The sequence below is a fragment of the Myotis davidii genome, unplaced genomic scaffold (assembly GCF_000327345.1).
Source record: "Myotis davidii unplaced genomic scaffold, ASM32734v1 scaffold125, whole genome shotgun sequence".
NCBI classification, from domain to species: Eukaryota; Metazoa; Chordata; class Mammalia; order Chiroptera; family Vespertilionidae; genus Myotis; species Myotis davidii.
In genome coordinates this window covers 1,146,126-1,173,877 of record NW_006299390.1, presented here as the reverse complement: position 1 = coordinate 1,173,877, position 27,752 = coordinate 1,146,126, and the positions used below count along the sequence as shown (strand labels likewise).

The window sequence follows — 27,752 nt, the reverse complement described above, 5'->3', positions numbered from 1 at the left end:
GTAATTTGTGAAATTTACTCCCAACTTTATAATTAAATTAATAATTTCGTAGCAGACTTAGACTTATTTTGCTGTTTATTTAGGTAATTTTTAGATTTTATGCATTTCCATGGCTTGGAAATGAAAGTGAAACAGGGTAAGCTATGTTTCTCTGAAAAGAAAAAACAAAAAGCAATTGTCAGATCCTGGCCAGTCTGGCTATGTGGTTAGAACATCACCCCATGCACCAAAGGGTCGTGGCTTCAATTTCCAGTCAAGGGACCATACCTGGGTTGCATTTTCCATCCTGCATATGGGAAGCAGTCAATCCATGTGTCTCTTTCACATCCCTCCCTCCCCCCTCTCTCCCTCCCTCCCTCCCTTTCACTCTAAAAAAAAATCAATGGAAAAAATAACCTCAAGTGAGGATTAACAACAACAATAAAGCAATTGTCAGTGTCTTAAAGCGTAGCTCTGTTATTATAATACATTTCATGTATATTACAAGAGGAAACTGGTTTGGCATATACTGCTTGCCCTGGATGAGGCGAATTAATGGTTTTTAGACCACCATGGTACTCTTCCTGTTTATTAATTTTTTAAGATAGATATTTATTATAGGATGTTTCTTGATGAAAGAATCTTTAAAATGCCCATTTTTATTTTTTATAGTGTGTGCAGAAGCTTATAATCCTGATGAAGAAGAGGATGATACGGAATCCAGGGTATGTAATTTATTGAGTAAATTATTTTTAAATTACTTCTGTATTTGGGTAAGGAAAATAATAATAGGAAAGATGTTAACAAACAGGAGACATAATGGAATTATTTTGACTGTTGCCTGCCCTAGTCTTATCTCTATAGCTTACTTCTCTCCTTCAAGTTCTATAGAATTACTTTACCCAAAGACTCTCTTTGGCTAAAGGAAAGGCGAATATAAAAAATCACTGCAGTTTGTGGTTTTATTTCTTTTGTAAAAATACAACTTTCTCATAGTGATTCCTCCAACTTTGTTCTTCTTCCTCAAGACTGCTGTGGCTATTTGAGGTCTCCTGTGTTTCTATATAATTTTTTGGAATATTTGTTCTAGTTCTGTGAAATACACCATTGGTATCTGGATAGGAATTGTGTTGCATCTATATACTGCTTTGGGTTTACTATTTTTTTGTTTGTTTCAGAGTAAGCTTCTGTTATTATAAATTAGCAGGAATATAAGTCTCTTCTCAGTATTTTTCTTTACTAGAAATACTAAGAAAAATAAATTCTCACTGTGGAAGGAGTCTTGACTTGGGGTGGTGAACACATAATACAGTGCACAGATGATGTCTTGTGGAATTGTGCACCTGAAACCTGTATAATTTTGTTAACTAGTGTTACTCCAATAAATTCAACAAAAAGGAAATACAGGAAAATAATACAGTAATTACTAAATAATAATACAAGAACAAAAAAATCAGAGTACAGTAACATCTAAAGTGTCAGTGTAGCAGCTGGCCAGTTAGCTCAGCTGGTTAGAGCGTGGTGCTAATAAAGTGGCAGTGTAGCAGTTGTTATTCTTTTTAAGTCTATGAGTCTTTATAGTTTGCTCAGAAACTGGTTTCTTGGAGGTCCTAATGTTTTTATAAAAATTTGTTCATTTTGGTTTGAAGCAAATTTTTAAGCTGTGTTCTTTAGCTTTGTTTTTCTATTATTTATTTAGTGAAAAGTAAGCTAAATTAGAGATTACACTGCCTGGAAAAATGCAAGTAATAATTTACTTTTTTTTTTTGGTACATGCTTTACAAAAGTCCTCCTTTTTAATTTGGCCTTTAAAAATATAAACAAAAATCTATTTCTGTAGCTCTCAGAAATATTTTAGTAAGATTGAGTTTTAATACAGAAAAGCAGATACTGCATCCCTAGGTCATAGCATCAGTAAGCTTCCTGAAATATATGTAAAATCCAGTGGTAGCAAGATAAGGAGACTTATGTGACCAGCAGATCTTCAAGGAATTCCCATTTTACTCCTTCACTGTGGCGATTCCAGCACCAGGAAGGTTGGGGGAAAAGATAGAAAATGAATACGGAATAAGGAAATTGATGTAGAGACCAGAGTTGGCTTAGCTTTCAGGGATTGGTGACTGGATATGTCACATTTCTAGTAAAGTAGAGCATTTACAAGTACACAAAAGATATCAAAGTTTTGATTTGCCAACATGGCGCCCAGCATGTTGGACCTAGAAAGTTAGTTCAACAGTGGTGCCATGGTATCCCCAACTTTTTCTCTCTGAGGATAGAGTGTCTCAGCGGCAAACATATAAGATTGCTTTGGCTCCAAGTCTCAATGAATTTCATGAAGCACGAAATAACTTTTTGTTTTGTGTTATTAGTTAACCTTCCTTAAAATAGGGAGGAGTGAATTTTGGTTGGCATGATTTAGTTAATGCCCACATTTTTAAAGTTTCTTGTATACAGTGAGTTAGTCGTCATCAAATCTGTTTTTTTCCTACGTTTATGTGTCACCTTACAATGTAGTTTAGGATGAATATTAATTAGTGAACAAAAGTTTGCATATATTATATCCCTATAAGAAAAGATTCAATGACTTCCTCTCTCAGTGGCTTAGTCGTTTGCACACACAAATAGGATGTATATATGTGTACACATATACATATACACTGTAAGTTTCCTCAATTCTTATTGGGCCTAGGATTTTCATTAGTGATTAGCCATCTGAGATGGGCTTGAAGTGCTGATTTTCATTTCTCATGGTAAGTTCTAAAATATGCATGGGCACAAAACACCACTGCCTGAGTCTGAACTTGCTAACCTGGGGGGAACCACTCCTTTGAAAAACATTCAAGTCCTACCCAAAACACTAATTTGAAAAGATATATGCACCGCTGTGTTCATTGTTTACAATAGCTAAGATATGGAAGCAACCTAAGTGCCCATGAATAGACGATTGGCTAAAGATGACTCGGTACATGCAGGGCGGGACAAAAGTAGTTTAACATTTGTGAATATGGGAAATGGAGTTTATTCCTGTATTATGATTTATTATATTATTTTCCAATTGAACAACTATTAACCTACTTTTGCCCCGCCCTGTATATACAACAGAATATTACTCGGCCATAAAAAGAACAAAAATCTCACCACTTGTGATTACATGGATGGACCTAGAGGATATTAACACTAAGCGAAATAAGTCAGAGAAAGACAAATTCCATTGATAACTACTTATATGTGGACTCTAAAAAAGAAAGTAAATGAACAAAACAGAAAAAGACTCAGATACAGAAAACAAACTGATGGTTGCCAGATGGGAGAGGGGCTGGGGGACTTCGTGAAAAAGTGAAGGGATTAAAAAGTACAAAGTAGATTTAGAATAGTCATGGAGATATAAAGTACAGCATAGAGAATATAGTCAATAATATTGTAATAACTATGGTGTCAGATGAGAACTAGACTTAGAGGGGGGATAACTTCATAAATTATATAAATGTCTAACCACTATATTGTACACCTGAAACTAATACAATATTGAATGTCAACTGTTACTGAAAAATTAAAGAAAACCATTCAAGTGTATTAATCAATGTGCAACCCCTCCCTGAGGTAAATTGTATTATTTTCCCCTAGTTAGTGGGCTGATAGGTGTCTAGTCACTGAAATAAACCTCAGCACTCACAAATCTTCCTTTTAACATCCTACTAGGAAATTTTATTCTCACAAGTAAGAAGAGTAGACTAATTGTTTGTTGATTTAATTTTTTTTTTTAGATTATACATCCAAAAACTGATGATCAAAGAAATCGATTGCAAGAGGCTTGTAAAGACATCCTGCTATTTAAGAACCTGGATCCGGTAAGATAGATCTCCATAATAGAAACGGTTTTTTCAGTATCTGTGTGAAGAACTGTGCAGCGTCTTGGATTTCACTGTCTGTGCAAGCTAACATCACCCGGGCGATGTAAAGGCCCCACCGTGGGTGCCTGCACACGCAGTGGGTTGTATGAGGAGCACTTGTGTTGAACTTGGGAGGTTCACGCTGTTGGAGTAAGGAGTAAGCAGAGGGGGAAGACATTATCTCCTCCCTCAAAGTTACAAGCTATAAACACAGCACTGAGAAATGGCCCAGCTGAAGGAAAGTTAGGACCTTGCATTCCTGGTACACCCACCTGGAACATGCAGGGATGTGCAGGGCCCCGCTGGTAATAGTAACTATATTCTAATCTATAACATATACATGTTTTCAAAATAACATTTTACTGGTTTTAAAGGTAGAGGTATTTTTTTGTTCTTTGTAAGGAGTTTGAAATTTCTAGGCTTCGGTTTTGGGTGTATTTCTAGAATACCCCCTCTCAGTATGAGTGAGCATGCTGCTCAGATTTTGCCCTGTTTTACGTCCATCATCACAGATGATGCGAATTCACTGCCGTCCGGTCATTTGGACAAGAGCCCCTGCTGCCGTGTTCCAGCTGGGAACGCTGAGTCAACTTTGGTGACTTACCTCAACTTTTTTTCGGTCAGACGTTGTCAGTGTCTTAGTTTTCAGATTGATGGCCTAGAGAAGAAGGCATTACATCTAGACCCACTCTTTTTATGGTGCGGTTTACTTTAAAAGGCCGTTTTTATAAAGAGGAAGGTAATGCATTATGCCAAGTCTACACTGAGTCTTATTACAAACATATTTTTAAAAGCTCTTATTTCTAATACCATTTAATGTTTATATCATGCTCTTCAGGAACTTGGATTACATTTTATGACTTTGGAGATCTTGTTTTGGGACCACACATTATAAGTTTTGACCAGTTTGATTAAATTATCCCTTAGCTTGCAAAACTAGGAGCTATAAAGAATGGGGTTGCTGGTTATTCTATCTAATAATAGAAGACTAAAAAATGGAATTAAGACAGAAAATTTAAGAATTTAGTGTAGCCCTGGCGGGGTGGCTGAGTATTTTTGTAAAGTGATTATTTTTATAAACATGGGAATTTTTTTAGACATTTTTTGCCACTTTTTTCAAAGTCCTCAATATATATATTTTAAAGGCCTTCATTATATTTATTTTTTAACAAAGAAAAAGCTAGTTTATGAAACTAGTTTATTAACTACTAATTAATGAATTATTGTTATGGAATGTTTTATAGGTAAAAAGCAAGTATTATTTACATATTGTTTCCAAGAGATCTTTTATTGAGTGCAAGCTCAAACCATTTTGACTTATTTCCCACACTATCTCACTTTCCCTTCTAGGAAAGATACAGAAAATAATAAGTAAAAGTTAATTCTTCTCAGCAAATTACCACCTGTATGTAATAAGAAACTAATCCTCAAACTTGGCAGATTGAAGACCTTAGGTTAAGCTCTTATTTCAAGTAGCTTTCTAGTTTTTATGGTATACATTTTTTTATAATAACCCCAATGCGTTTATTTGAAATACCTGTTCAATGCCTATAATCTGCTTATAATGCAGCAACTTCTTTCAATTCAATTCCTTGACTACCCACTATGCCCCAAGGCATGTCTAAAGTGTTGAAGGCCACAGAAAGACTTAGACGTGGTATTGTCCTCTTGGAACGAAAATCGAGGAGGGATTCAAATACGCATACAGAGCAATTGGGGTGAAACATGATAAATGCTGTGCTATGGTCAAGGCACTAAGAGAGGATGAGGGTCTCTTAGCCTCACCCGAGGACTCAGGAGGCTGGAGAAGCCACCTCAGGAAATGAGTAGGAGACTGCCAGTTGAAGAAGAGTACAGAGTGTTAGCACCGGAGCCTCAAGTGGGAGACATCCAGAGGTGGGAGCTCAGACGTGTGTTGCGTGACGGTTCCTGAATGCCTCTCTGTAGCATGGGACACGTACTGGACGCAGTGGGCAGGCACAACTGCACATTTTAAGCAGAGGATGTGACAATCAGATGTGTCTAAGGCCAAGGTGGTGGCCTCGTAGAGGGTTGAGTTAAAGATGGGAGAGTGACAGGGCAAGGACAAAGGAATGGAGCTCAGCAGGGGAAACAGTGCCATGATCCAGGGAGAAGAAATGGGCCCAACTAGGGAAGGGGAAAAGGGATGGTTTCACAAAATAGTCAGAATCAGCAGGAGCTGGTACTTGCTGATGGAATAAATTGGGACCTGACGGAAGAGTCTGGGGTGACTCCCAGTGTCTAGCTGGAATGATGGGAAGAAAACTCCCCAGAGGAACAGGAAGCAGTCATTACTGACGAGCAAGAAGAACAATCTTGGCTTGTGTCTACTCTCTCTCATTTGAATTTCCTGAAGTCATTGTTGATCCTGAAAATCTTGCACCTCCTAGGCCTCAGAACATTCTTCCTTGGAGTGCTTTATATTCATACACTAAGCACAGCATTTATAATTATTAGTCTCTTTGAAGATATTCTTTTCATGAATATTTTAATGCTCAACTCAGTAGGCCATTTTTCTTCTGAAATATTTCTAGTATGAGGCAAACTGAAATAATTTTCCTAAGCTATAGGATAATCTCTTTCATTAATGGAGAGTAAATTGTTACTTATTAAAAATATATTTTTATTAATATCAGAGAGGAAGGAAGAGGGAGAGAGAGATAGAAACATCAATGATGAGAGAGAACCATTGATCGGCTGCCTCCTGCACGCCCCACACTGGGATCGAGCCCGCAACCCAGGCATGTGCCCTGACCGGGAATTGAACTGTGACCTCCTGGTTGATAGGTCGATGCTCAACCACTGAGCCATGCCAGCCCCGCTAAATTGTTACTTTTAAGTGAGTCGGAGCCCTTTTACTGAGCTCAGCCTTGAAACTGCATTCTGTAGGAGAATAATATGTGGATTGCCTACAGTAGTTGTCAGTCATTGTGATAAGCCTCTGCATATTAACTATTTCCTAAGTTCTTCCCAGTCTGTGCATAGTTATGGGGAAATTACATTTTGATTGACTAGAACAGACACCTGTCACATAGAGAAGTTCTGGAAGAAGTAATTGTGCTGTATTTTTTCAGGAATGACTTTTTTTATATATCCTTATATGCATTCTTAAGCTTTCTGTTTTAAAATGCAGCTAATTCAAAGATAGCAAAAATACTTTCTATAGCCGTGTTTTTCAGCTGTGTCTCCATTTGACATTTACAGCCAGAGCTGATCAATAGAAGTAATATTACCCCTCCATCTGCCCTAAAAGAGTTGAAATATAAACAGTAAGGGAAACAAAATATTAGTAAACCACTTAATCAAATGTTATAATTTTGATAGGTGACCATATGTTGCCTGGCTGGTGAACGCATTTGGGTAAAATGGCCCCTGTGGGGTCAATTAGCACCACATTAAGAAAGCACCGTTTTACTGCCGCCTTGGCATCCTCTTCAGCCCTGGCTGCTGTTTCATGAAGAGGCGCCAGAGCTCACACAGAGACCCAGGGCAGGCGAGAAAACCACTTCCTGTACCCATCACCATTGTCCTCCCAGCAGTTTTTCTTAGCTCACATGAAGATGCAACATTTGTTCTCTGTTTAAATGGAGAATTGGGTTTTTTACGGAATTAAACATGTTAAATCAGTATACATGTACAATTTACAGAAATTCAAAAAGAACAAAGGAGTAAAAATCCTAAAACAACAAAAGAGCAGTCAGTGAAAGGAAATCTCCGTCATCCCTGTCGCCCAGCAGCCCACTTTCTCAGGAGCCAAGTTCTGTTAGCTTTATCGTGTGCATTTTTCCAGGGCTGTGCTATGTATATGTAAGTATAACCTTTTTAAAATATTGGTGGCAGCAAACTCTACACAGTGTTCTGCCCAGATCTTTTTTTTAACTTAGTAATATGTCTGTATTTATAGAGATCCCATAATCAATTTTAAAAAATATTTTTATTAGCATTAATTTATTTGTAAAAGCTAAAATTGGTAAGATGTATTATGAAGCTAAATCATGAAAACATTAACATTTTGTTGTCTTAATGTATTAAAATTGTATATATAATAAGGGGGCCTCAATAGCAAAATAATATTGAAAAAGAACAAGTTAAAAGATACACTTGCCAGTTTCAAAACTTTTATTACAAAGCTACAGTAATCAAAACAATGTGTTACTACTGCCCTAGTTGGTTTGGTTCAATGGATAGAGCATCAGCTTGCGGACTGAAGGGCCTCAGGTTCGATTCCAATCAAGGGCACATGCCCGGGTTGTGGGCTCGATCCTCAGTAGGGGGCATGCAAGAGATAGCCTATCAATGGTTCTCTCTCATCATTGATGTTTCTCTCTCTCTCCCTCTCCTTCCTCTCTGAAATCAATAAAAATATATTTTAAAAAGAAAACAGAAAAAAACAGTGTGTTACTGGCATAGGGAAATGGAGAGTCTAGAAATAAACTTACACATCTATGACTATTTGATTTCAACAAGAATTTGAAGACCATTTAATAATGAAAGAGTAGTCTCTTCAACAAATGAATATCCACACATAAAAGAACAAAGCTTAACTCCTACTTCATTGCATATATAAAAATTAGCTCAAAGTGGATCAAAGACCTAAAGGTAAACTCTAAAACTATGAAACTCTTAGACAAGAACACAGAGGTTTTCTTCATGACCTTGGGTCTAGCAGTGAATTCTTAGATGCCAAAAAAACAGGAGTAAGAAAAGAAAAAAAAGATAAACTGGATTTCATAATAAAAAAAATGTGCATCCAAGGACATTATTTTTTAAAAAGTGAAAAGACAATTACATAATGGGAGAAAATATTTGCAAATCGTATGTATGATAAGGACTTGGTATCCAGAATATATAAAGAACTCTTACAATTCAGCAACAAAAAGAGAAGCAACTCAACTCAAAAATGGGCAAAATATAGGCACAGATATTTATCCAAAGAATATATATACAAATGATCAATAAACACATGAAAAAATTTCAGCATGGTTAGTCGTTAGGGAAATGCAAATCAAAACCAGTTTACCCATAATAAATGGCTATAACAAACAACAACAACAAAAAGGGAACTAGCTGGTTTGGCTCAGTGGATAGAGCGTTGACCTGAGCCCCGCTGGTCGGGATGCGTGCAGGAGGCAAACATTCGGTGTGTCTCTCTCACATTGATGTTTCTCTCTCTGTGTCTCTCCCCCTCCCTTCCACTCTCTCTAAAGATCAATGGGAGGAAAAAATCAATGGAAAAATACTCTTGGGTGAGGATTAACAAAACAAACAGAAAAGGGAAATTAAGTGTTGGTGAATCGGTCCCATCCTGACCGGGCCAGGTGTTTTCCAGCCTGATGGTGTCCTGACGGTTGGTTGACCCCTTCACGCTGCAGGCCCATCTACCCTACTTTGGGCTGTGCCCTCTCTCTGCCACCTGCCATTTAGCTCACCTGTGCTATAGCAATCTCACCTCCATCAGTTTCCCCTTCCCATACTCTACACTGTGTATTCATACCTTCATGTTGCCTGTGAAATGTTCAAAAGGAAGAGTGACATGTGGTCTGTCCGTGTTTTTCATCCAGAGCATCTTGTTTCTTCAGTCTGTGTTTTCCACTTGTATCCCTCCCCCGCCCCCCTAAGATATTTGCAATAGTTCTTTGCTTAACCTGGTCGTTTTAGTTGCTAAGATTGTATTTCACAAAGTTTATGTGGTTTGGTGGTTAATTTTTCATGTTAAAGTGGTGATAATTGCAAATATTCTGAAATAGACTAATGATAATTACTTTCATTTAGATATTGAATATAAGAGTAAATATTTAATCATCTTTGTATGTGATCAGAAAGACTGTTGTTTCTTTTTTGACATGACTTAATAGCAATGGTAGTATTTCCAATTTTTTGCACTTGTTCACAGAAATATAAAACTAATTATGATTATTAGGAAAACATGTTCTAGATAAACATAAAGATTGTATCTTTTCTTTTTTTAAAAAAAATAGGAGCAGATGTCTCAAGTATTAGATGCCATGTTTGAAAAATTGGTCAAAGAAGGGGAACACGTAATTGATCAAGGTGATGATGGGGACAACTTTTACGTAATCGATAGGTAAGTTTTGCATAACTTCCCTACTGAGATGTAAAGAACCTTTCGTGTAAAATTTCAATTGTTAAAATGATAGCAAATTAATACATAGTTGCTTTTGCCTCTTTACTCTGATTTCTACCTAATAGGCGCTGTAACCCCGCTCTGGATGCTTTTAGGGGTAATTAGGTTAAGAGTTCTAAAATGTAATAGAGAGCAGTCTGAACGGAGTCTGTATTTCTTCACTTTTGTGAAGCAATGATGACGTATTCATGAGACAGTTGGTATCCCCAGCCCTTCTCGCTTTGTGTGGGACACAGATCGTCTCCGGCCTGATTTATTGGATCACATTTGCTTCTCTGGGTACAACTGTGTTCAGCTCAGAAGCCTTGCGGAAAATGATTCGCCATCTGTTTGCTTAGTCCTCGTTCCTTGATCCTGACTCTGGGTGCTGCCTTTCGTAACTCAGCAGTGCTGCTCTCTGAATCAAGGGTTTTCACTGATGCCTCCATTCCCTCATCCCACATGCTCCCGTGACCTTAGGGAGCTGTTGCCAAGGCAGTCGTAGCTAGAGCTGCGGTGGAGTCTGATTTTAGAACAGAACAGAACCACTTGTCTCCTGTGTAAGTTAAAGTCATGGTTTTGGTATCATTAATGGCTTTCATCAGTGAAACACCTCAGAAATGTATTCAACTGTGTACTTGTATTTAATTGTAGGGGCATATAGAACCCCACATACAGTACAGGATTAATCTTCTCTTAGTAGGTAGTTTGACTATAATAATTCCCTTACGTTTGTCTGTAGCACATCCTTTCCAGGTAGATCCTAGTCACCCATTTGGCAGGTGAAAACTCCCAGGCACACAGGAGTGACGTGAGTAGGTTAAGATCACCCAGATGATGGGTGTAGAGCCAACCCCGCCGCCAGGTCTCTCTGTGTTCTTTCCATGCCTGAGGCCTCATATTATCGGGGAAGGGATCTATATAAAAAAGCAGCACACAGTATTTTAACAGATGTTAGATTCGTGATTTCAACTGGACTATTGCTTACTTTCTTTCTCATCAGCACGTTTATTGTATATTTTATCTTATTCAAAGTAGAAAATGTAGAGAACAGTTTTAGTTCAAAAGTGTAAATAATCTGAAATAGAAGGATCAATCTACACGTGAAAAACAATTATTCATGAAAAAATTCTAGATGGTACCCTTGAAATAGCCATTCTGTCTGTGAATTGTATTAAAAGTCAGCATTCCCTTCCTTATTCATTAATATCTTTCTTTATGTTTTTACGTTTTTGTTTGTATTGTGTTTTTACCATTCCTAATCCATCTTTTAATAAAAGCACTCCCTTTTGCGTCTGTGTTAGGCTTTAACCCAGTGATGGCGAACCTATGGCACGCGTGTCAGCGGTGACACGCAAACTCCTTTTTTTTGGTTGATTTTTCTTTCTTAAATGACATTTAAGTATATAAAATAAATATCAAAAATATAAGTCTTTGTTTTACTATGGTTGCAAATATCAAAAAATTTCTATATGTGACACGGCACCAGAGTTAAGTTAGGGTTTTTCAAAATGCTGACACGCCGAGCTCAGAAGGTTCGCCATCACTGCTTTAACCAATAAGATAAAGCCAAAGAACCGTTTGCCATCACAGGCGCTTCAGCAGGCCTTGAAGCCTTGTTCTCCAGCCCTCACAGAAGAGTGCAGTTCACGTAAATATAGGATCTGGACGTATGCAGTTCAGTAGCATGCAAAATGAGGCTTATTCGCCTAGCAAAAGAACTCCAACTAAAAGATAAGCACAGAGAAACTGTAAAATTACCAGGATCAGGTATTTAGTCTGAATTTTTGCCACGTTTTATGCTTTTTCTTAGTTAGGGTTTGATGTAAAGTGAAGGGCCAGATGATGTAAATTTGTTAGGCTTTGTGGGCCATGTGGCCTCTTTGCAGCTACTCAGCTCTGCCTTCACAGCCCACATCAGCTATCGGTTACGCATAAACCCATGTGTTTGTGTCCAGTAAAACTATCTGCAAAAGCAGGCAGCCAGTGTGTGGGCCACAGTTCGCCAGCCCTTCCTAGATGATAGCGGACCTTCACAAGTACTGTACAGTAGTGATTGACCAAGTTGTTAGAACTATTTTATATATATACAAACATATACATAGTTACTTTCTTCTGATCTCAAAGTAATACATGTTCATTTTAGAAACAGAAACTTTTTAATGAGAGAGTTAATGTCCCTGGAATCTTTCACTGTTCCCATGCTTACAGATAACTGCAGTCAGCATTTTCATATACATTCTCTCAGATAGCAGTCTATGCATATACTGCTTGGTTGCTCTTAGTTATATTTTTAGCATTTATTTTACTACCTCAAATTTGTATTGTTTTGCCTCATTATCCCCAGCAGGCCCAAGTATGGTCCTCACCCTTGTCTAGTTGATGGTTCCTTCATGCTTGTCTGGACCACTTGGTGTCTCTGGCATATGTTAATGCCCTTTTACTGCTTATTGTCATCGGAGGGGAAAGGGAGGCTGGGAATGAGATTTTATTGTACACACAGGGCTTTTCTCTCACATCGGGTTTTATTGGAATGAGGTTTTACCTGAATTACTTTTGCCTCTTATTTTCCCTGTGTCCAACAGAGGAACCTTCGATATTTATGTGAAATGTGATGGTGTTGGAAGATGTGTTGGTAACTACGATAATCGTGGGAGCTTTGGAGAACTGGCCTTAATGTACAACACACCCAGAGCAGCTACAATCACTGCTACCTCTCCTGGTGCTCTGTGGGGTTTGGTGAGTGACATATTTCTTTGAGCTCGGTGTTATTTGTAAAAAGCATTATGACAACAACCAGGTAGAGACCGTATTTTATTTCGAATAGGTGGGTTTATTTGGGATCACCAGGCACCAGGCGATTTTACTAAGCAACTACTGGATATTGAAAGGTTGGGCACTAAGACCGGGCTGAGTGAAATCTTCATGTCGTTTTCCCCAGTCAAGTCAGGTGCTGAATGTACTCGTCCTGGGAAAAGACACTCAGATCCAAAATGGTCCTCTTTTATTCCCTTATAACCAGCCAGCCACACAATAAACAACCAAAGCCTTCAGTGCTATTTCTTGACACAGCTTTCTGTGTCAGGACAATGGAACCTCACTTCTCAAACTTAATTTGCTCAGATGGCTGTTCGAGAGGCAAATTGTTTGAAAACCGAATCATTCTCTCCCAGTAGAGAAATAGTGTAAATTGAAATAATCCATTCCAGACCCCCAAATGATTTTCTGTTTTAACCTTTCTTATATGCAATACATGTCTAATGTACTGTTTAATCTACAATTAAAACTTCTCAAGTATACAGAACCATCCCTGCTAGCCTGAAAAAAAATTTAATATATCACTGCCTCCGAAATGCTGTTACTGGTTAACTGCTTTTCATTTATCCAAACAACAGGTTTTCTACCTATTCAGTTGCCTGTGATTGTTGTTTTGTGAGCACTTTCACACCCTTAGCAGCATTATGTTTTAAAATTGTGCTAACCATTGATTTCGCCAGCAACAAAAACATCTCCTTTACCGCCCGAGAGATGCTTTTGTGATGCTGAGGTATCAGCATGAAAGGGTTGTCAGGTCGAAAACTGTTAAGTTTTGGTCGGCAACCAAGACATTTTTGTAAACCTCTTAGTCGAAAACCAGATTGTTCTAGGTGGGAGATGTTCGAGAAACGAGGTTTGACCGTATTGTAACCTGTGGGCAGAACATAGGCAGTGGCTGACCTTGGCCGGCACTTCCCTGGAGGCCCCAGAGCCAGTGCACCCACAGGACATCAGAGCACCACCCAACCACCTCTACAAGTGGCACACTCAAGGGGCAGACTCAGCAGGCACCAGAACCCCACTGGATTAAGCCCTGCTCTGTGAGGTAGGCGCCCGCACAGCTGATCCTCCATGGTGGTTGGTGGACAGTGGTTGTAGTCAGTCCTTGTAGCCAATAAGTCTGGGGGTAAATCCCTCCCATTGACATGCCAATAGCAATCAAGGCTCAACTACAACAGGGAGGTATACACAGACCACATGGGGGACAGGCGGGTGCACCCGGTGCCCAGCTTGGGTGATTGAGGAAAGCTGTGCCACTGGACCCTATGGAGCTTCTACTACATGAGGCCACCAAGCCTGAGAGACGTAGCAGCTCTACCTAATTGATAGAAACAAACACAAGGAAGCTGCCAAAATGAGAATACAAAGGAACACCTCCCAAATGGAAGAAGAAAACAAAGCTCCCTTAAAAAAGAACTAATTAAAATAGAGACAAGCAATCTGCTAGATGCAGAGTTAAAAACACTGGTTATAAGAATGCTCAGTGAACTTAGTGAGTGCTTCATCAGCATAAAAGAGGACATGCAAACCATAAAAAAAGAACCAGTCAGAAATGAAGGATACCCTAACTGAAATGAATAATTTACCGGTAATCAACAGTAGAGTAGTTGAAGCCAAGGATCAAATCAGTAATTTGGAATATAAGGAGGCAAAAAACACTCAATCAGAACAGCAAACATTTTTTGGGGGGTGGGGGAGGTGGAAATGTACATAGGGTAAGGAACCTCTCTGACAACTTTAAGCATACCAATATTCGCATCATGGGGAGTACCAGAAGGAGAACAGAGAGAGTAAGAAACTGAAAATCTGTTTGAAAAAATAGTGACAGAAAACTTCCCTAACCTTGTGAAGGAAGTAGACATACAAGTCCAGGAAGTCCAGAAAGTTCCAAATAAGATGAACCCAAAGAGGCACAACATAATTAAAATGCAAAATGTTAAAGACAGAGAATCTTAAATGAAGAGAAAAGCAGTTATTACCTACAAGAAAGTTCCCATAAGACTGTCAGGTGATTTCTCAAATGAAACTTTACAGACCAGAAGGGATTGGCAAGAAATGTTCTAAGTGATGAAAAACAAGGACCTACAACCAAGACTACTCTACCTACCAAAGTTATCATTTAGAATCAAAGGTTATACAAAGAGCTTTCCAGACAAGAAAAAGCTAAAGGAATTCATCACTACCAAAGCAGTATTACATGAAATGTTAAAGGGCCTTCTTCAAGAAGGGGGTGGTGGTGCTGGAATATATGAACAGCCCTGGCTGGTGTATCTCGGTTGGGCATCATCCTGTGGATCAAAAGGTTGCCAATTCGATTCCCAGTCAGGGCACATGCCCAGGTTGCATGCTCTATCCCCTATAAGGGGCGTGTAGGAGGCAGCAAATCAATTTTATGCTCTCATATCGATGTTTCTCTCCCTCTTCCTCTCTCTCAAAAAAAACACATCTTTTTTAATGTTTAAAAAATGTGAATAATAAAATGGCAATTAAGACAATAAGTATATATTTATCAACAATTGAATCTAAAAAAAACAAAGTAAGCAAACAAGCAGAACAGAAACAGACTCATAAATAGAGAACATTTTGACAATTGCTAGATGGGAGGGCTACTGGAAAGACAGGTGAAAAAGACAGAGGGATTAAGAAAATTGGTTGTTACAGAATAGTCATGGGGATGTAAAGTATAGCAAAGAGAATATAATATTCTAGTCAATAATATTCTAGTAACTATGTATGGTGTTAGATGGGTACCAGATTTATCGGGATGATCACTTAGTAAGTTATATAATGCAGCGGTCGCCAACCTTTCGGACCTCACAGACACCAGTGGTCCGAGGACCACCGGTTGGTGACCACTGATTATAATGACTAATCACTGGAGTGTACATTTGAAAGTAATATGATATTGTATTGTCCAGTGTAATTGAAAAATAAAAAATGATTTAAAATGTATATCAAATAATGAAAGAAGAAAGTTGCTACAGGAGTAGATTGTTAAAGTTCTCATCACAAAGAAAAAGGTTTTTTTAACTATGTAAAGTGACGGATATTAACTAAGCTTATTGTGGTGATCGTTTTGCAATATATACAAATATTGAATCATTATGTTTTACACCTGAAACTAATGTTATATGTCAATTATACCTCATAAATGCTGATCATGCTGGCCAGTGTCGCTCAAAGGTTAGAGTGTTGGCCACTGCCCTGAAGTGTTGTGGATTTGATTCCTGGTCAAGGGCACATACCTGGGTTGCAGGTTTGATCCCCAGCCCTGGTCTGGACACTGTGGAAGGCAACCAGGGGATGTCTCACTCTCACATCCATGTTTCTATCCTTCTCCCTTTCCTTCCCTCCCTTCTACTCTCTCTCAAAATCAATGGAAAAAATATCCTCAGGTGCGGATTAACAAAAGAAAAAAATGCTGGTCATGTCTTCTTGAAAGGATTTTGTAATACTGTAAGGTATTGTTTATGGTAAAAGAACTGAGTGCTAGTGCAAACTCATAGAAACTGAGTACAGTGGTGGTTGCCAGGGGATGAGGGTGGAGGAAATGGGAAGATATTTGTCAAAGGCTACAAAATCCCAATTATCAGATGAATAAATTCTGGGATCTAATATACAGTGTGATGATTATAGTTAACAGTATTGTATTATATATTTGAAAGTTGCTAAAAGTGAATCTTAATGTTCTTACTACAAAGGAGAAATGTTAATTATGTGAGGCGATAAAGGCTTTTAACTAACTCTACTGTGCTGGTCATGTCAGTGTATAAGTGTATCAAATCACTTGTATACTTTTAAGTAAATTATATCTCAAAGTTGAGGTGGAAAAAGAACACAGTGCTAGTATCTAGTTTTGTAAATGGTGCAACAGTGCCACCTTGTGGGTTTAGCCTAATTACATGGTGGTAAATCTCTGAATAAACTGATTCTTCGTTAAAAAACTGAAAATAACATTTTATATGGCTCTATATTTTATGCTTAAAGAAATAAAAATCTTAAGTAACATTAAAAGTATAATAACATTTTAAATTCTGCTTTTAGGACAGGGTAACCTTCAGGAGAATAATTGTAAAAAATAATGCCAAAAAGAGAAAAATGTATGAAAATTTTATCGAGTCACTGCCATTCCTTAAATCTTTGGAAGTAAGTATATGTTTTTATTTTGTTTTAAAAGCTTCTGTTTCCTTAGGAATGTTTATTTCTATACAAAATTTTCTTTGAATAAAAAATCCGTATTTTCATTAAAAGATTAAATTATGGTTTTATATAGCTCAGTATTTCTTTTACCACCTATAACTGCATTTGTTTTATTGTTTATAAGTAATAGATTCCTGCGAGCATCTACAGCAGAGGTATATGTGGTCCCTTTCTAAAAGCAGACTTAAAATAACCATGTAAATGTCAGCAGTAGCCACTAATTATACCTTTATAGGGAGAGATGATCTAAATGCACACTGTCAATATTAACTCCATGTAATGAGTGTCTATTATAAACATACCATGGAAAAGAAACAAAAAATAGAACAAAATTCTCCCCCTCACCAAAAAATAAATCCTTCAAATTACAAAAAGAAAACAACCCTCATGTCCTCACTGGCCTCCTCTTCTCAGCCATCTTTGCTACTTTATTCAGGCTACTCTTATTCACTTGGTGAACTTGTCAGATCCCCTGGCTTTAAACACTGTGTGTTGATGTCTTTTAAAATTGACATCATCGGACAAGGTCCCTCCCTAGAATGCCAGACTTATTCATCTCATTGCATATTTAACGTTTCCTCTTGGACACCTAATAGACATATCAAATCTCACATCCTAAATCTACTCTGCCCCTCTTTCCCATCTTGGCGGCTGGCAACATCATCCTTCCGGCATCTGGGCCAAATACTTTGTGGTTAGTACTGACTCATCTACTGAAGTATCTTTGTTGTATTGTCAGTATATGCCTGGCAGAAATTTTGGCTACATTACAGAATGCATAATCGGCAGCTGATCTTCTCTAGCAGCATCTCTTTAAGTAAAAATAGATCAGGGGTTGGAAGTCCAAATGCACTCAGAGCTAGGCAAGCAACATAAAAAGGAAAAACCAAGCCCCGAGGATGGGATTTTGGTAAACTGGAGACCATGTGCTCCATCTAAAGAAACAGCTGCTATTTCACCAAAGTTTATTGTTGCCAGGTGAAAATGCAGGCGGAATGTTTGATATCACACACACAAACCCACATGCTGCTCGGTTTATTTGGCTTTTAGGCTACCAATTTTTAAACCTCTGAAATAGATAAGATTTCCCAGTTAATCTGTTTAATAGTCTTTTTTCCTTTGTAGGTTTCTGAACGCCTGAAAGTGGTAGATGTGATAGGCACCAAAGTATACAACGACGGAGAACAAATCATTGCTCAGGTATTATCCTTTTTACGTAATATAGTTTAGGGTTCTATCCCAAAAGGTTCTTATACATTGTATATCTTGATGAATTTTAGCATGTAGTGATGGATTAAATGAGTATTACTTTTACCATTGACCAGTTAAAAAAATGGTTTCATTTATAGCCATTAAGCTATTTGAATACTTTTATTTATATAATTAACTCCTAATGAATATATTTTAAATCATCAAATGGATTTCTGCATAATTTTATACTTGTACATGACATGTATATAAAGAATAATAAGATGCCATTTATAAGAGGAAAAAAACAGGTGAGTGTTCTGTGAGATTAATAAGGACTCAGAAGGTACATTGGAAGATACTAGAATTTTCTGTGATCAGTTCACAATGACACCTGAGGCTGCTCCCTGAAAAAATTAACCAAGAAGGGAACACACTGTACCATGTACTGTGTTGGCTTCCAGATACTAAAAAAGGGCCAACGTGCTATTTAACCACAAATCTTTCCTAAGACCCCAGTTGGAGACAGTAGTAAGTAATGCATGCCGTGGTGAGAATAGGGCTGCTCGGAAGTAGGATTTATGAAGACAGTTGAAGTTCACAAATAAACCACATGGGTAGCACCTTATTCCTCGTTACATTTTTGGAGTATTGGGCAAATGATTTAAACAGATTTTTAATAAATTCTGTAATTTTTTTTACTGATTTCAGAGAGGAAGGGAGAGGGAGAGAGAGATGGAAACATCAATGATGAGAGAGACTCATTGATCGGCTGCCTCCTGCAGACCCCCCACTGGAGACGAGCCCACAACCCAGGTATATGCCCTTGGCCGGAATCGAACCCGGGACCCTTCAGTCCGCAGGCTGACGCTCTGTCCACTGAGCCAAACCGGCTAGGGCCAGATTCTGTAATTTTTATCAGATATTATGTTGTACTGTTTTTCTAAAACATTCTCTCTTGCACTGGCTGGTTTTTCTCAGTGGTTAGAGCATCGCCCACAGGCTGAAGGGTCATGGGTTGAAGTCCCAGTCAAAAGGGCACACACCTTGGGCTTGTTTGGGAGGCAAACACATCACTGTGTCTCTCTCATCTCTCTCTCTGTCTCCTTCTCCCCCTCTACCTGCTCTCTCACCCTTGTCCCTCCCTTCTACTCTGTCTAAAAATCAATGGAAAAAATATCCTCAGGTGAGGATTTTAAAAAATAAAATAGTGTATTTTCTTTGGGTATATGTGAAACAAGATTTGAAGTCTGTGAGACAGAGGAAAGAATAATCCCCCCACCCCCACCCCACACACTTACAGATTAGAGCAGTGAAGGGTTGGGGAAATGTGGAATCAAATTAGAAAACAGGGCTAAGGTTCTGCTATATAAATTGATTAAAAATACAGAGCACTTTTGAAATGATTTTATTTTAGCCTTTTATTTTGACATAATTATAGCTTCACAGGAAGTTTCAGATATAATACAGAGAAGTCCCATGCACTGTTCACCCAGTTTCTCCCAGCACATCTTGCATTACTTGTAGCACAGTCTCAAAACCAGGAAACTGACATTGGTCATAGACCTTACTCCGATTTCACCAGTTTTACATGGACTTAGAGCGTGTTTTGAAAACTAAATTACACAGCAGTTGATAGACCTACTATGATTCAAAACACTTGAAAAGTTAACATGAAGCTCTTATGAAAACCTGATGTAAAGACAAGGGAAAGGAAATATGTACACTTTACTTGGAGTTTATTAAAGATATTTTGAGGTATTAGTTGTCTATTAAGCATTTATAAGCATATATGTCTATACCATATAATATACTAGTAAATCTTGACTCAGTATTTTGTGATGTAATCTGATACTGTATTTCTAGAATTGTAGTACTAAAGAGTTCTGAAGTACCTACATTTCTTCAGAATCACTTTGAGAGGCTCAGGAAAAGTCAGAATCTACTGTCTTCTATATTCTACTATTTAATCCAGAAGGCAGCATTGGAAATCAAAGCAGAGTTTATTCAAAAACACCACCAAGCCCAGCTGGCGTGGCTCAGTGGTTGAGCATCGACCTATCAACCAGAGGGTCGAGGTTTGATTCCTGGTCAGGGTACATGCCTGGGTTGAGGGCTCAATCCCCAGTGTGGGGTGTGCAGGAGGCAGCGATCAATGATTCTCTCTCATCATTGATGTCTCTCTCTCCCTCTCTCTCTCTCTCTCTCACCCCCCCCCCGTCCTTCCTCCTGAAATCATTAAAAGTATACTTAACAAAAATAAGCCACCACCAAGAAAAAATGGATATGCAGTTAGAAATGACACTTTCTTTTTTTTAAGGGTTTTATTTGTTTGTTTGTTGTTTTTGCTTAATCCCTTCACATTTTTCACCCAGCCCCCAAAGCCCCCAGTGTTTTGAGGCCTTGAGGTGGATGGTCAGTAAACTGGCATCTTTGGTCCCTAACTGCAGTCAAAACATCAGGACCCGTATCTACAGTTTCCAAATAAGTCTGGGTGTATTCTCTTTGAAAGTCCGTGGCTTATCTTGGGGTACCATGCCACTACTTGTAACACAGCGTGCATAGCACCTGCTGCCAATCCTGCTGACTGAGCAGGTGCTGCTGGGAATGGTGCTGCCTTTTCCAACATCTGTGCCGTTATCTGGGCTGATGCTTGGGTGGAATTCTTACCCCAGCGTTATTTGCCATATTTTCATGACTCAGAAATGCGATGATAGAGAGTACATTATTTCAAATAAATTTATAAATGAAATCATTACAACCTCTATTTAGGAAGATAAATAAAGCCTGTTCTCCATGGGGATTCACTTTCCAGGCACATCATCTATACATCGGGGTTGGACTGACTTCAAGGTTATGATAGGCGAGAGGATTTTTCTCAACAAAATTTGCATTTTCATTCTCTGTTTTTGTTTTATTAGGGAGATTTGGCTGATTCTTTTTTCATTGTAGAATCTGGAGAAGTGAAAATTACTATGAAAAGGAAGGTGAGTTTTAACAAATCCACAAATTAGCTAGGAACATAATCAGTCTTCTTTTTGATGTTTAGATGAAGGTTAACTTCTGTTTTTTCAACACACAGAGTAAAAGCTGATGCTTTTAATTACCTTGTCAGGGTAAAGCAGAAGTGGAAGAGAACGGTGCGGTGGAAATCGCTCGGTGTTCTCGGGGACAGTACTTCGGAGAACTTGCTCTGGTAACCAACAAACCTCGAGCAGCCTCTGCACACGCCATTGGGACTGTCAAATGTTTAGGTAGGACTCGCCACAGTGAGCATGCTTCTCCTGGTTGAAATGTTGTGTCTGCGTTTTATGTATCCATGTTGGACAGATTATTTTATTGGGTCCACAGGTTTTATGGTCCCCAACATAACAAAGGAAGCATTCATTGCATTATAAAATCAGTTTATGGAAGCCATTTTAAAAAAAAACAATTTCACATAGCCCAGCTGGAGTGACTCTGGTTGAGCATCAACCTATGAACAAGGTCACGGTTCGATTCCCAGTCGGGGTTGTGGGCTTAGTCCTTGGTAGGAGGTTTGCAGGAGACGGAGAGGCCTGGTGCACGAAAATTCATGCACTCGGCCGGGGAGTGGGGGAGGGTCCCGGGGAGGGTCCCTCAGCCCAGACTGTGCCCTCTCGAAGTCCAGGAGCCCTCGGGGGATGTCCAACTGACGGCTTAGGCCCGCTACCCAAGCCAGCAGTCAGACATCCTTAGCGCTGCCACAGAGGTGGGAGAGCCTCCTGCCACTACCACTGCACTCGCCAGCCATGAGCCCAGCTTTTGGCTGAGCGGCACTCCCCCTATGGGAGCACACTCACCACCAGGGGGCAGCTCCTGCATCGAGTGTCTGCCCCCTGGTGGTCAGTACATGTTATAGCGACCAGTCTTTCCACCATTTGGTCAATTTGCATATTAGCCTTTTATTATATAGGATAGGATAAGAATTCTGAGTACCAAATTTATATATGACTTCTCAAATAAACAACATGCACTGTGTTCTTCAAAAAGAAGGCTAAAACAATATTTTTATAAAGTGAATTAAGCTCTGTGGGGAAAGTTGGAATGTCTGTGGGAATACTTACCATAGTCCCAGGAAACAAATGTTTAGGTTATCAAAGCACAGTACAATTTTCCTTATTGTTTTGCTTTTTAATTGCCTTCTTATGTTATATAGTAGTTTGGCAGAACTGCCATCTTTAGCTGGAAAATGAGATTTTAAATATGAGAAATAACTTATTTAATAATAAAAAATATAATTCAGGTAGTATCAATATAGATGACATTTTCTTTTAAAAAAAATGATTCAACAGTAATTAGCCACTATTCATACACAGTTTAGTAGAAAAAAATTAGCTTTAATGTTCTTAAGATGTGCTAGTATCCTCAGAATTAACCTCTTAGAGAAGTCACTTTTTAAAGGTTTTAAAGTATAATATTAATCATACTTTAAAGTAGCGGTCGCCCACCTTTTGGACTTCACGGACCACCAGTGGTCACAGACCACCGGTTGGTGACTGCTGCTCCAGAGGTTTCCTTAAACCAGCGGTCACCAACCTTTCGGACTTCACGGACCACCGGTGGCAACCGCTGCTTTAAAGTATTATGCTTGGATAAAAGAGAAGGTAGACAATGACAGGTAATTTCCCTGAGTAGAGATATTACTAAAAGTGATGTGAGTGAAAGCCCATTATTTTCTATAACAAATTATATTCACATTAAAGAAAATTTGAGATATAAGAAAAGGTAGGAAAAACTAAAATGTTTTTATAGTTCCTTCTCATCTTTTATGTGCATGGGTTTTCTGTTTTTTGTTTGTTTTTTAACTAAAGCAGGTAAGTTTAATGATCAGAACAAAACAAGATCAGTTAGGAAAAATTCCAGACTTTGTGGTCACCCGTATTTTAATTTTTAAGAGATTCAACTTTTTTAAGTCTTATAAACATTTCTGCCATTTATATTATGCCAGAAAATAAATGAATACTGAAAATGAGAAAATGGAAAAACAAAAAATAGATTGCTTTTGCTTTCAAACAGTTCTATCCCAAAACATTTTGCTGAAGTGATTTTTTTAATCTGTACAAAACAGACGCTCTAAATCAGTGGTTCTCAACCTCCTGGCCCTTTAAATACAGTTCCTCCTGTTGTGACCCAACCGTAAAATTATTTTCGTTGCTACTTCACAACTGTAATGTTGCTACTGTTATGAATTGTATGTAAATACCTGATATGCAGGATGGTCTTAGGCGACCCCTGTGTAAGGGTCGATCGACTGCCAAAGGTGTCGCGACCCACAGGTTGAGAACCGCTGCTCTAAATGATCCTCAGGATATATTACAAATTTGTTTTAAAATAGATTTGAATTTAAGTTTTACTAACAATGATTTCAGTAAATCAGGTACTCCAGTACACAGTGTGGAGGTACAATAATTATGTGATTACCTCTTAATAATCCAAGGGGATAAAGATGTTTTTCAAATATGGAAATAAAATCTATAGTATTAACCCTTTATAGACTACAAAACTGTTGTCAGTTTCATATACTTTACTTTATAAAGAATTCCCACAGGACTAGATTTCTGGAGGTTTTCCCAGATATACACAGCTCATTTTCTGTTGTACTTACAACATCTGCAAAGTATGGAATACCTAGATCCAAATTCTTTTTTTATTTATTGATTTTTTTTTTTTTTTTTAGAGAGAGAGAGAGAAACATCAGTTTGTTATTCCACTTATTTATGCGTTCATTAGTTGATTTTTGTATGTGCCCTGACCGGAGATTGAACCTGCAACCTTGGTGTATGGGGAGGATGCTCCAACCAACTGAGCTACCCTCCAGGGCCTAGATCTCAATTCTTATGATCAAGGGGCCTCAGAATTGCCTCCTCCATATACCCTTTGAGGTCAGTCCCATTCATCACCATTCCTGTAACAGGATCAGTCTTTGTAATTGGGCCGAGGACCATTTGATTTGTTGCGTTTCCCAGTTTCCAGTTTCCTTCATTACTCAAAGAGAGTTGCTGTGGAGACGGTGGGTTGTGCTGAAGGAGAGGTGGGGGGGGAGGGGTCACTGAGGCTGGACACTTGCACCCACCCAGGCTATGGCCTCACCTTATAGTCCTGCCCCAGGCATGGTTTTCTGTTTTTAAACGATTTTGTAAACTGCTCTTTTCATTCATTATAACTTAGGCATATGCTCATTTTATTACATCAAACTGTAACAATCTGTTAGGGTAATATGCACATTATATACTGTTTAATGTCCCGTCCTGTGTCCCCTCCTCGCCCCGAGCCCTACACACATGCTGGTAAATATTTTGAGGGTTTGGCTCCATTTGGAGGGAGGGCCTTTTTGATGTGTATAGTCTGCTTTTCCATACGTAGGATTTTCCCTTGGAAATGGTTTTAGAAGTGGGTTTTCTTTCTGTAGCTTTTGGTATATATTGCCAAGTCACTTCTATTTGTACCAATTTACATGCTGCCAGCAGTGCAAGAATGGCCATTCACTCCATTTTTGTAAACCTTGCCTTTTTACCTTTTTGAAAGGCAAAAGAAAAAAGTGAATTCTAGTTTGTAGTTAGTTCTGTGGTGGAGACTGATCATATTTTCCATGTGTGTATTATAAATTTATTTTTTAGAAATGCATGAGACAGGCAGGTAAAGTGACTTATATAGTTATAGAAGTGGACAAAAGCATTATTTTGGTTGCCATTTTTAAGTGACTAGACAATGGTATGAGTGTAAAAATTGTAAAAGGTAACATTTGGTCTTCCAGACATGGCATTGTACACCCTGAGGGAAACAGAAAACACTCCTTGCCATCTCTGAGGATTTTATATTTACTCAGGTGTTGCCATCACTAATTTTTTTTTTTTTTATTTCAAGGCTTTGCCCTTAACAGTCCCTCATTCTTTTCTCAACCTGGATCAGGGACCCCCCCACCAACCGTGCATTTACACATCGTATTGCCCAGGGACTCTACTTCGTTTGCAAGTGGAACATTTTTACCTTTACGCCTTTTTCTTGTGTATTTACCTAATAATAATTGCATTATTGACATAGGCAGAATATCATAAATGACTCAGAAATTCTGTAGATTTTCAAAGAATGTTACCCGTTTTTCTTTTATTCTCCCCTTTTCTTAGCCATGGATGTGCAAGCATTCGAAAGGCTCTTGGGACCTTGCATGGAAATTATGAAAAGGAACATCACCACCTACGAAGAACAATTAGTTGCCCTGTTTGGAACAAACATGGATATTGTTGAGCCCACTGCATGAAGCAAACGTATGGAGCAAGAAGACCTATAGTGACAAAATTACACAGTAGTGGTTAGTCCACTGAGAATGTGTTTGTGTAGATGCCAAGCATTTTCTGTGATTTCCAGTTTTTTTCCTTTTTTTACATTTACAATGTATCAGTAAACAGAGTAGTGATTTAATAGGCAAAAGGCTTTAACATCACTTTCTAAAGAATAGATCATAAAAAATATCGACATACTGATAAAATGATTTTCTACTCCACAAAACTGACGGAAAGGCTTATTCGAAAGATTGTAATATACCGCAAGTATCTGTTTAAGGAGATAATTAAAGGATGTTATCATAGGTGATCTGTGTTTGTTTTGACTTACTCAGAATGATGTGTCAGTGACTGCCCGTGTAAGAGGGGACTCGGCAGTGAATCATGCTCTACAGCATGGCATCTCATTCTTTTTACAACTCATTATATATATATATAGTAAGTACAATTTTAATCATTTTTCTTTTAAAGTTTTCCTGGCTTGAAAAGTTATATGCTGGCCTTGGCCTACTGGTGAAATGGTATAAAACATCATATGCAATTTAAAAACCTTTTATATTTTTGCAATAAAGTACATTTTGACTTCTTTGGCATAATGTCAGTAACCAATGGTTTTAAGGACAGGCAACTGAGTCACTGTAATAGGAAGAATCTTTTTTTTAAGTAAGGGATCGTTAACACTTTTTCCCTCGGCTTCCTTTTTCATTTGCAATTCTCTGTATCCTTTATCTTTAAAAATTTGGCTTTGACATTTAATGTCACAGGGTTTTTTTGAAAAGCTATTTTAATTTACTTGTTGTCTTCTAAAAGTCTAAGATCTTACATATACTACAAAAAAACTGTTACCAAAAATAATTTGGCGTCCTTACCATCCCCACAGATTATTTCTGTTCTTCGTTTGATATCCATAGTAGCTTTCTTTCAGACATCTGCTCCCATAGGTTTCCTCCAAGATGGTAGAAATAAATTTTTAGAAACAAAATCATATGCAAAGATAAAAGGAATTTCTGCCCATGCCAAATGTACATTAGGCTTCGCCATTTGCTTTAGTGCAGAATGAACTCAACCGGAACAGATTTTCATCGGTAATTTATAGACTTATTTTTGGCTGCATAGGAGGAATTATATTCAACCAAAGCAGTGTAGCCTTACATTTCTAGCCTACATGAACCCAATGTCTAGAGAGTTTAATTTTAACCAGTTGACTTTTAACCAATCAGTTCCACTTTGGAAACATGTTTTAAAGAAATATATACACAAGTAAAATTATTCTGTGGCTAGTGTGGTCTTATTAGAGAATGTTTATGGTCTTTCTTGTATAATGAAAATGTGGTTTAAAATGTGAACCAGATTTTATATATATACACAAGAAGTTGTAAAGCATAACTTCAGCCACATTTTAGAATACTTTAACAATTTTGCAAACTTTCTTGTAGGAAGAGAACTTACTACATGAAGATTATTTGTTTTCTTTCTTTTTTTTTTTTTTTTTGTAGACTGGGAGGTAAATGAATAGAGCAATGTTTTCTATGCATTCATCTCCCCTAGCCTGTGTTTCAATGTCCCAAAGTTTAATTAACAGAACAAGGAAGCTACTATGAAATTAGCTCAATACTTTGGATAACATGACTTGTTTTCTGTTCGATTTTATTTTAAACGCCATGTTAATAAAAAAAACACAGGGCCCCACATTTCTGGTTTATCATTCTGTATTCTATATTCACTGTTTTGATGCATAAGCTCATTGCTAACTATTCATGGAATAGCAAAAAATGCCTGTTTAATAAAGAACTCTGAGGCTGTGCCAGTTACATTATTTTCAGTATTGGTTATATTTAAATTTTCCTTATTAATAAAGCACACTTTTATAATATACTATGTTAATTGTGTTTAATGAATTTTTATTTTGGCCCATTAAAAAAAATTCTCACCTGACAGTATTTCTTTAAAATTGATTTTAGAGCAGGAGGAAGAGAAAGAGAGAGAGAGAGAAACATTAATGTGAAACAGGTTGCTTCCCATACATGTCCAGACCAGGGATTGAACCCGCAACTTAGGTATGTTCCCTGACCTGGAACCGAACCTGCAACCTACCAGTGCACAGGACAATGCTCTAAGTCACATGGACCAGGGCCTGAGGATATGTTTTCAGTGACTTTTTTTTTAGAGAGGAAGAGGAGAAATAGACATCAATTTGAGAGAGCCTCATCAATTGGTTGCCTCCCATATACA

General features: G+C 38.0%; 1 protein-coding gene across 1 annotated transcript in view; it reads left to right on the top strand.

Annotated features, from left to right (window-relative positions):
* PRKAR2B (protein kinase cAMP-dependent type II regulatory subunit beta) overlaps positions 1-27,395 on the top strand; it is a 78,141-nt gene extending 50,746 nt beyond the window's left edge. Inside the window, exons 3-11 of the mRNA XM_006774939.2 lie at positions 652-704; positions 3,744-3,827; positions 9,869-9,975; positions 12,600-12,753; positions 16,876-16,977; positions 18,157-18,231; positions 21,141-21,206; positions 21,335-21,473; positions 25,365-27,395. Coding sequence (XP_006775002.1) covers positions 652-704; positions 3,744-3,827; positions 9,869-9,975; positions 12,600-12,753; positions 16,876-16,977; positions 18,157-18,231; positions 21,141-21,206; positions 21,335-21,473; positions 25,365-25,498 — 914 coding nt within the window. The 3' untranslated portion in view covers positions 25,499-27,395. The remainder of the gene's footprint in view (positions 1-651; positions 705-3,743; positions 3,828-9,868; positions 9,976-12,599; positions 12,754-16,875; positions 16,978-18,156; positions 18,232-21,140; positions 21,207-21,334; positions 21,474-25,364) is intronic.
* The last annotated feature ends 357 nt before the right edge of the window (positions 27,396-27,752 follow it).